The following is a 9,538-nucleotide window of genomic DNA, read 5'->3' on the forward strand; positions in this document are numbered from 1 at the left end:
TGAATGTCATATTGAATCATGGTTCAAAAAAGGTCATTCGAGGGACCTTCAGTAGCTTGAAGACCTTCAGGAGGTCGGACAACTTGAACGTTACCGGGTAGTGTAGTTTAAAGATAAATAAGTTAAAGATTTTCGAAAAATTAATAAAAAAAAATATTTAATAGAGAGTAAGAGAGTTCGAAAACGAGCAACGGAAAAACATCAGTTTAGTAACGAACTTTCGAGACGATGGATACAGACTGTTCATTCTCGTGAATAAGTGATGAGAATCTGACAGGTAGCTTTTAAGATGACTGACGACCTCCAAGAGGCTTGATCACTTCTAAGAGGCTTGAGAAACTCCGGCCTCAGGCCGAACCTGACAACCTTCAAGCGTCCAAACGAGCTTAGAGAAGGTTGATGAAAGCCACCGGACCTTCGAGGAGTCTGAGGACCTTTTGAGGTTGCACCCATCCCAACAATCATCTCGAGGCCTGAATATTTTTTTTCGACGACCTCCGAAAAGTCTGACAACATGAAAATTACGGGCGGTTTTCCAATTTACTGAAAACCTTCTGTAGGACTGACGACCTTTACGAACCTGTCGACATTCTCAAGGCCTAACGACTTTCAAGAGACCTGACGTCCTTTGAGAGGATTGATGATTTCCGAAGACGTAAAGACATTCTCAAGGACTGACGCATTCCGAAAAGCTTCAAGGGGCTCTGAGGACTGGCAACTTCCGAGAGACCTGTTGACCTCCTTAGAAGCTTCAGTTGACCTACGATATTATATTTTCATTTGCAATCTAATTGTCACTACCGTGATGAGAATACCAAGTAATACTTCCGCTATAACCTATCGCCAACAGATGCAGAAGCGGGTCCACATGAAGGCCCACCCGTCGCAGCTGGCCCTGTCCCCGGTGAGCAGCAGCCTGCTGCTCGACCTGTTCCCCTTCGCGCTGATCCTGAACGAGCAGATGCGTATTACGGCGGCCGGCGAGAAGCTCATCGAATCGTGGATGCTGAACAACGTCAATCGTTCGCCGACGGAGCTGATGGGCTCCAAAGTGACCGATCACTTCAAACTGCGGCGACCTACCGGGATCACGTTTACCTGGGATAATGTAAGGGATCGAGTTGGTTGTTTAAACTTTTTTCTAAACAAAAATTATTTCACAGATGAAGCGGCTACAGACGGTAAACTTCGAAATTCAATTGCTCAAGGGAGCGACGGCGACCGATGGAGCTGAAGAAGGTCCACAGGAACCCGATGATCCCGGGAAGCTGATGAATATTGCTCGGAGGGGTTCCCAAGGGTTGAGGAGCATTCTGTTGAAGGGCGAGATGCGTTACATTCGGGACATCAATTCGTTGGTGTTTCTGTGCAGTCCTTTGTATGAACATGAGTGTTTGGAAAACCTTGATCTGTAATTTGATCCTCGATTGATTTTATGATCTTATGCATAAAATCCATTAAGGGTTGACTTTTGAAAGCGGCAAGGGAATATGATACCGAGATCGCACTGTTTGCATGAAGTTTCATGCAAACGTTGTCAAACTCAAAGAACATATTTCCAGATTCATTGAACGATCAAGGTTTTCCCTCGAGGAACCGATTTCATTTGTTGATCTTTCCAACAGGATCAACAACCTCGAGGAGCTGCGGGAAGTTGGCCTGTACCTGAACGATCTGAACACTCACGGGCTCAGCCGTGAAATGGTATTTTCCGGATTTTCACACAACTCTCGGCTGGATCTGATGTGTGAGCGCGAGGAAAAGCGAGCTGAAGAGCTGGAAACGTCACTGGCCTTGGCCGACGAATGGAAACGGCAGGGTGACGAGCTGTTGTACTCGATGATCCCAAGGTCGATAGCTGAACGGCTGCGAGAAGGGCAGAACCCTCAAGAGACGTGCCAGAGCCACGAAGAGGTGACTGTTCTGTTTGCAGAGATTCAGGAATCGCTTACGTCCGATGACTCCATCAAATACGCGATGACGACTGTGAACACGCTGAATGCGGCCTTCACCGCATTCGACGAGTTGATCCAGTCGCCGATGGCCTACAAGGTGGAGACAGTTGGCAAGGTCTATATGGCGGTGAGCGGTGCGCCAGATGTTAATCCTTGCCACGTACAGCACTCGGCCGATTTGGCGTTGGGGATGCTGCAGAGCATTCTCGACCTCAAGCTGCCGGGAGTTGGAGTGAAAATTGGAGTCCACACCGGTCCAATAGTGGCCGGAATCGTCGGGCTGAAGGTGCCCCGGTACTGCCTGTTCGGGGACACCGTCAATACGGCATCGCGCATGGAGAGCAGCAGCGACATTAACAAAATTCAGGTTTCGGGCTTCACGGCTAACAAGCTCAAAAAGTATGGCTACAAGTTAACATTCCGTGGAAAGGTCGCTGTGAAGGTAAATTATGTTCAAAATTTCATTGTTTTTTTATTTCTCATATTCATAAAATAAACAGGGCAAAGGCGAGATGGAAACCTTCTGGCTGGAGGGTGGTCCCAGCAGCGTTAGCAAGAAGATCTCCGGTAAATGATCAATGTTTTGATGTTTCTAGTACTAGTTCGCTGGAAAGATTGTTTTCCCCACTGACTGTGCCTTCACTCTATGCAATTTGAAACACATCTACTAAGAGGACCTAACAATCTAGATACATACAAGCTCACGAAAAGACTCACGACTCAGTCCCTAGGTGGACGGCTAGGTGCGTAACTGGTTGATTTAAATAAATGTATTGAATTTTGATTGCAAGCGGCCTAGACTTACTTATTGTGAAAGAATTTCCGTTGTGTAAAAATGTTAAGTTTTAATTTAATTTATTCAATTTTTTAGCATTGAAATGAAGCTTTTGAAGCACAAAAACTAAAAACAAACTGGAAATCATACCGATTTTTAACTCTAATCTACAGTTTAAACTAACAGCGATCTCTCAACAACCGCACCCAACTCCATGGTAGATGATAAAATCGATGAAATTCTGAACGTTCGTGAAAACGGCGGGCTGGTTAACGTTGCCGCAACCCTCGTAGGGAACCGTAATGGCCACTCCGATGAGCGTCTGAAGCATTGGATTATCGCGGGCGGGTATCATCAGAGCCGCTCCATCGTCACCCTGAAATTTAAAATTGAGTAATTTATTCCAACTTAGAGGAGTTGAATTTTTTTTAAATGACTCACCTCACAGGTCGTTTTAATGGCATTATTAGGGGCAGGCTTTACGACGCCTCCACACAGATTACCGCCGGTCAGGTCTGGATTAGCCATCTTGCACTCCTTCTCGCTGTACAAGGGTATGCGGACCTCCTGTGGTACCTGGGAGGGTTCACCATCCTCGGTATTGGAGCCCCATCCAACGATCACGCCTTGACTTCCGCCGTACGAGTCGAAGGCCGTTGGAAGACATATAGGTCGCAGTGTATCGCTAAAGGGAACGGGCCCTTCCAGCACCACTATGCCGATGTTGTTGTCAAAGGGTTTCTTCGGATCGAAGTCGGGATGAGCGACGACCTTCGCGATGCCCTTGACAAGGTGCTGCTCCACTGTTGAAGCACGATCGAACACGTTGAAGACGGCAGCTGCCTGCGAGTACAGTGGCATGTTGAGGATGGTCGAGGCAGTAGTTATGATGGCTCGATCGTTGATAAGTGTTCCCTGGCCGGCATCGCTACCGAAATAGGTGAATCGCACATTCCAGGGATACTTCGAGGGAGGGTTCACGATTTCACCCCCGATGATACGCTCCTGGCGAACATTGTTGACGACTCCACAAGTGGCAGAACAAGCCGGGCATTCGAGAACGGGTCGAGTGCTGAGAGGCTTTTTGGAAGCGCTTGGAGATGATCCAAACAAACTGGCGAGGAAGGGGAACTGATTAACTGCGTTCCAATTGAGAACAGCGGCATTCAGGAAGGGTGGTCCAAATTTGGCGTCATTGTTGTTATCGTTGTTTTCGGTTGGTGGTGGAAGAGTAATGTTATTGGCGAGAAGCAGTGCGTAAAGATGTGAAGGGTATGCGAGAGGACCGGAGAACCGCGATCCCACATGTTGGATGAGCTTGGAAATCTCTGCGACTGGTAAAGGTGTTTCTGGATGATGGTTGCCATTTTGAAGGCTTTCAAGGAGGGCTTTGGTGTGCGACTCGAGAGTGCTGAGGAATAAAACGTCCTTAGAACTGTCCGACGGCAGAGGGAGTGAAAAGGAGGGAGCCGGCAGAAGCTGTCCGAAAACAGGAATGTTTGGCGCCGTGCTGTTGAAGACTTGTTGGAGCGCACTGGTGCCATTGGAGATGACGTCGATCGGTGATCCTGGAACACCGGTTGCGTTCAAGGGATTCGAAAATGCAGAGGTTAAACCACCGGTAAGTTGTTGGATTGAACCTTGGATGGGATCATTTTGAGCGTTACTGGAGGTTGAGTTTCCTGAAGTTGCGCCGATAATTTGTTGAAGGGCTGCTTGCCCAGGACCGGTTAGGGCACCCAGTGGATTGGTGAATGTGTTGGTGAGATTTCCTGTGAGTCCTTGAAGGTTCGGTACCTCTGGAATCGACGGGATTGCAGGAATCGCCGGAATTGCGGGGATTGCTGGTATTGCTGGTATAGGAGGATCACTCATCGTGTTTGTAGTATTCGAAGTTGTGGGAACGGTTGCAATGATTTGCTGAAGAGCTGCTTGTCCAGGACCGGTTAGGGCACCCAGTGGATTGGTGAACGCGTTGGTAAAATTTCCTGTGAGTCCTTGAAGATTCGGTACCTCCGGAATTGACGGGATTGCTGGAATCGCCGGGATTGCAGGTATTGCGGGGATTGCTGGTACTGGAGGATCACTCATCGTATTAGTAGTATTCGAAGTTGTGGGAACGGTTGCAATGATTTGCTGAAGAGCCGCTTGCCCAGGACCGGTTAGGGCACCCAGTGGATTGGTGAACGCGTTGGTGAGATTTCCTGTGAGTCCTTGAAGGTTCGGCACCTCCGGAATTGACGGGATTGCTGGAATCGCCGGAATTGCAGGTATTGCGGGGATTGCTGGAATTGGAGGATCTTTCATTGTATTTCCCGCGTTGGAAGGTGCAGGAAGTTTGGCAACTAATTGTTGGAGGGCACCAGGACCTGACCAAGGTAGGCCACTGACAGGACTTGTAAAGAAAATGTTAGTGAGATTTCCTTGGAGAGGACTAAGGACTCCTAAAGCTGATGGAATTTCTTGTATCGCAGGTACAGCAGGAATTGCTGGGATTGCCGGAATCGGTGATTCATTGCCCGCGTTGGTTGAGTCTGCAGGCGCTGGAATGGTGGCTAAAATTTGCAATAAAGCTGCTTGACCTACACCACCAAGTCCATGCACTGGACTAGCAGGTTTCGCTGGGAATGCCGAAATAATCAGAGGATCATTCAACGAAGGATCTTTTAAGCTTGAGTTGAGTGCAAGATTTTCAAATGACGTATTTGCTGCTGTGAAGTTGTAGATTAGAGTAGGTCTGTTAAACCATCCAGGTGATGGGGCAAATAATGGATTTTTTTGAGCACTACCATTGGTATTCAAAGAGGGAAGCTGACCGAATAAACCAGTTCCGATGCTACTAGCATTGTTGAGTCCTCCTTGAAACAATCCAGATAACACTTCGAATGGATTCGTACCTGGCGCTCCAGTAGAGTTAGTGCTTCCACTGAACGGATTTCCAGCTCCGAAGCCAGATGTGAGACCAGTAAGGGTACCGGTAATCTGATCCAAAGGTTCTTTGATATTTCCCATATTGGTTGAGGCTAAAAGTTGTATCAGACTGCTGTTGTGTGTAAAATTTTGGAAGATTAAGGGCAGAGCTGGGTTCATTAAGCTGGGGAAACCAGGTTTGTTTTCATCCGAAATTGGAGTTCGTGTATTGTTTAGCTTCTGGGTGTATTTGTCTAAAAGCTGCTGTAGCTGGCTAGGTTTGGACGAACCATTCAACGATAAAAATGGAACAAAGCTGATGTTAGTTAGGAAAGGTAGCTGGGAACCGACAGTAGATGGTTCTACTGGAGCTGCTGTAGTTACACTGGATTCTGAATCTGAACCCTCCGTTGATGGTGCTGCAGATGTTGCACTAGATTCTGCATCGGAGCCCACTGTAGATGGTTGTTCTGATGCCGCTGTTGATGCATTCGAATCTCCAGCTGAACTCTCCGTTGACGGTTCTGCTGGTGCTTCAGATGATACAGTAGATTCTGCATCCGAACCCACTGTTGATGGTGCAGCTGAAGGATTCGATTCTGCACCAGCGCCATCCGTGGATGGTTCTACTGGTGCCGCAGATGATGCACTAAATTCTGCATTCGAGCTCTCCGTTGATGGTTCTACTGGTGCTGCAGATGATGCACTAGATTCTGCTTTCGAACTCTCCGTTGATGGTTCCACTGGTGCTGCAGATGATGCACTAGATTCTGCATTCGAACTCTCCGTTGATGGTTCTACTGGTGCCGCAGATGATGCACTAGATTCTGCATTCGAACTCTCCGTTGATGGTTCTACTGTTGCGTCGGTTGAACTAGCGGAATCGGGTGTTTCTGAAGCAGGAGTCGATTCAGAGACAGCGGTGGTAGGTTCCGATTCATCCCCACTACTAGAGCTTGATGCCAATGATTCTTCACTTGGCGTCGAATCACTTTCACCAGCAGCCGTAGAAGACTCTGCTGGAGAAGTGTCTGTAGCAGATGAGGAAGTCTCAGGCACGCTGCTTGGCACTGAATCTCCTTCGCTGGCCGACTGTGCTGACTCTGTTACTTCGCCGGGCGTTGTAGACTCCGAAGCGCTATTCGATGCTGTGTCAGCTTCTCCTGTTGTAGAGGTTTGTGGTTCAGGATCCGTAACCACAGAACTATCTGTTGATGTGTCGGTAGCAACACTTGCAGAGGAGTCTACTTCAGCCGCACTGGATGCCGTAGAGGCCGCTGTTGAAAATCACTATCAATAGCAACAGTGCTTAAATCAAGCCCGGTGACGTTTACAGATTGTTGTTGAAGCAAAAGTAACTGTAACTGGCTCGCATACGCGGGTACTGAAATGTTTTGGATACTTAAGCTTTGATTTTTGAGTTCCTCACTAAGCACTGTGAAGGAAAATGGATTGGATCCGGCTGCAGAAGTTCCATTCGTAGTTGCATTTAGCAATTTATCAAGTTCGCTTTCGTGCGCAACGCCACCAGTAAAGTTAGGATTGCTGCTTAAACTTTGGACCTGTTGCAGACTTGCCAAAATATTTTCAAAATGAGGAAATAGTGGTGGTAAATTTGAAGTGGACGTTACCGATTCACTTGCTGAACTCGAGCTTTGATCTGAAGGTGAGCTCTCGGAAGTTTCCACGACCGCTGGCTCCTGGTCAGCTTTTGAAGTTGAGCTTTCACTGACTGATGAGGGATCGACCGAACTGGTTTCCACTGTAGTTGATTCTGTAGAAAGATCTGAAGAAGGTGCCACCGTGCTTGGATCATCCGAAACCCCAGCACCATTCTCACTAGCTGCTGTTGAAGAACTTTCTGTTGAAGCACTTTCTGTTGAAGCACTTTCTGTTGAAGCGCTTTCTGTTGGAGAACTTTCTGTTGAAGAACTTGAACTGTCCCTCGTTGGAGAGTCTGTTGAACCACTTCCGACAGAAGATGCTGCCTCATTTAACTTATTTTCATTGAGCAAAGCAAATAACGGAGGCTGTGGAGCCTTCGACTCAGTTTTAACCACAGTTTCTTTCTCGGCAGGTTTATCCGGTTTTTTGGTCACTTTAGCCGCCGGAGATGCCACAACAGGCACGGGTTCGGATGGTTTTTTCGGGCGGTCAACTTTGACTTTGTTTTTCGTTTTCGTTGGTTGTTTTGCTGGCTTTTGATGGCTAGGCCCTTGACTATCCTTACGCGTCACGAATATCCTGTCTTCTTTCGCATTTTGAACACTTGCCACTTTCTTCTCATGTTCCGCCTGATGACTTAGTTTTTCCGTTTCTTGATGATGATGGCCATGCTTCGTTTTCTGTCAATTATGTTGTTGTGATTTAAAAACCTGATAATTAAAGTGAAACTTGAGTCTTACCTCTGAATCATCAGCCCGACTGGAGCTAATAGAAATAACAACTAGAACCACCAAAACCGTCCCCAATTTCACCATCCTGGCAAGGATGCTGTACTCTGCACAACGGTTTTCAAGCTTCTGAACCGTTTTTTCCGATCACACCAGGTTTAAAGTATTTCCCCGACCAAGAATGCTTTTTGCATTGAACTTTCTTTTGGCGAAACAACACATAATTGATTCAAGAATAAGAACGAAAAAACAAAAAAAAATCACTTATGCAGTTCAACTTCAGAAGCAAATCAAGAACAGAACGATAACCAGTTTCGACGTTTTTTTTACCTGCCCTTAACTGGGCACTCGATTCCAGTTTTTCGGGCGCACCAAAATTAATAAGACCCATTTTATTTTTCGGGGTCTTTCTTTTGGGGTCCATCAAGCGGTGCAGTTTCTCTTTCGCGAGATGGGTCCGAGTTCCGCGGGTCAGCCAGTCTCACTCGGTGCCGGGTGCATCAACCTCCTCTTCTCGGCGGATTGAATCTGAAGACTTTTAAACCCTGATACGAGGCTGAAGGATATCAACGTAACGACTTTGATTGCGACGGCGGCGTACTTAGACGCGCATTTCGCAATCGAATGAAAAGAAAAGGTTTTTTTTTCGGGAGTAACGGAATCGAAACAGTTATTTTAAACTGGTTTCGGTAATCTTTCGATTTGTTTTTTTTTTCAATATGTAGGTAGTCGATTTTTCTTAATCAATAAAATAACGATTTCTTGAAGTTAAGAAGGTATGTTTATAAGTTCTAAATGTTCTTCTAATTTATTTGTTAAATTTAATTTGAAGTGCATTTTTTGTAAACCCAGTGCTCCGAATTAATCAGAATAATATCACACACCTAATAAAAATAACGACATGATCTAAGTCATTTAATGATGATTTGGATCTAATACTTTGGATTTCAGAAGTAACGATTTTCATAAATTACAAACTTGATTCAATAACATAACACGTTGAAATCATATGTTATCTAAAAAATTGGTCGAGCATCGATTTTCTAGGCTTGCCCATTTTATGAACTTGTCATTTTTGTCATTTTTGTCATTTTTGTCATTTTTGTCATTTTTGTCATTTTTGTCATTTTTGTCATTTTTGTCATTTTTGTCAATTTTTGTCATATTTGTCATTTTTGTTATTTTTGTCATTTTTGTCATTTTTGTCATTTTTGTCATTTTTGTCATATTTGTCATTTTTGTCATTTTTGTCATTTTTGTCATTTTTGTCATTTTTGTCATTTTTGTCATTTTTGTCATTTTTGTCATTTTTGTCATTTTTGTCATTTTTGTCATTTTTGTCATTTTTGTCATTTTTGTCATTTTTGTCATTTTTGTCATTTTTGTCATTTTTGTCATTTTTGTCATTTTTGTCATTTTTGTCATTTTTGTCATTTTTGTCATTTTTGTCATTTTTGTCATTTTTGTCATTTTTGTCATTTTTGTCATTTTTGTCATTTTTGTCA

General features: G+C 45.2%; 2 protein-coding genes across 8 annotated transcripts in view; one reads left to right on the forward strand and one right to left on the reverse strand.

The window, feature by feature from the left end:
- Positions 1-2,745, forward strand: part of LOC129746615 (soluble guanylate cyclase 89Da-like) — a 52,423-nt gene extending 49,678 nt beyond the window's left edge. For all 7 annotated transcript variants that reach the window (XM_055740407.1, XM_055740397.1, XM_055740414.1 and 4 more), the window contains 4 exons: positions 851-1,108; positions 1,164-1,378; positions 1,626-2,397; positions 2,456-2,745. In XM_055740407.1, the coding sequence (XP_055596382.1) occupies positions 851-1,108; positions 1,164-1,378; positions 1,626-2,397; positions 2,456-2,530 (1,320 nt within the window). In that variant the 3' untranslated portion in view covers positions 2,531-2,745. The remainder of the gene's footprint in view (positions 1-850; positions 1,109-1,163; positions 1,379-1,625; positions 2,398-2,455) is intronic.
- A 178-nt stretch (positions 2,746-2,923) lies between these two features.
- Positions 2,924-8,120, reverse strand: LOC129738346 (uncharacterized). Its single transcript, XM_055729530.1, has 4 exons — positions 8,046-8,120; positions 7,070-7,985; positions 3,172-6,917; positions 2,924-3,106 (listed from the first exon to the last, which is right to left on the reverse strand). Exons 1-4 carry the CDS (start codon positions 8,118-8,120, stop codon positions 2,924-2,926), a joined length of 4,920 nt encoding a protein of 1,639 aa, XP_055585505.1.
- Positions 8,121-9,538: the final 1,418 nt, after the last annotated feature.

This window comes from Uranotaenia lowii, chromosome 1, assembly GCF_029784155.1.
Source record: "Uranotaenia lowii strain MFRU-FL chromosome 1, ASM2978415v1, whole genome shotgun sequence".
Lineage (NCBI taxonomy): Eukaryota > Metazoa > Arthropoda > Insecta > Diptera > Culicidae > Uranotaenia > Uranotaenia lowii.

Bases quoted from the DNA above. Each gene is read 5' to 3' on its own strand.
- LOC129738346 (XM_055729530.1), bottom strand. From the start codon at position 8,120: ATGGTGAAATTGGGGACGGTTTTGGTGGTTCTAGTTGTTATTTCTATT. The intron at 6,918-7,069 runs GTGAGGAACTCA...GATTTTCAACAG, and splicing joins ATTTTCCTTCACAGTGCTTA to CGGCCTCTACGGCATCCAGT. The intron at 3,107-3,171 runs GTGAGTCATTTA...TTTAAATTTCAG, and splicing joins CCATTAAAACGACCTGTGAG to GGTGACGATGGAGCGGCTCT.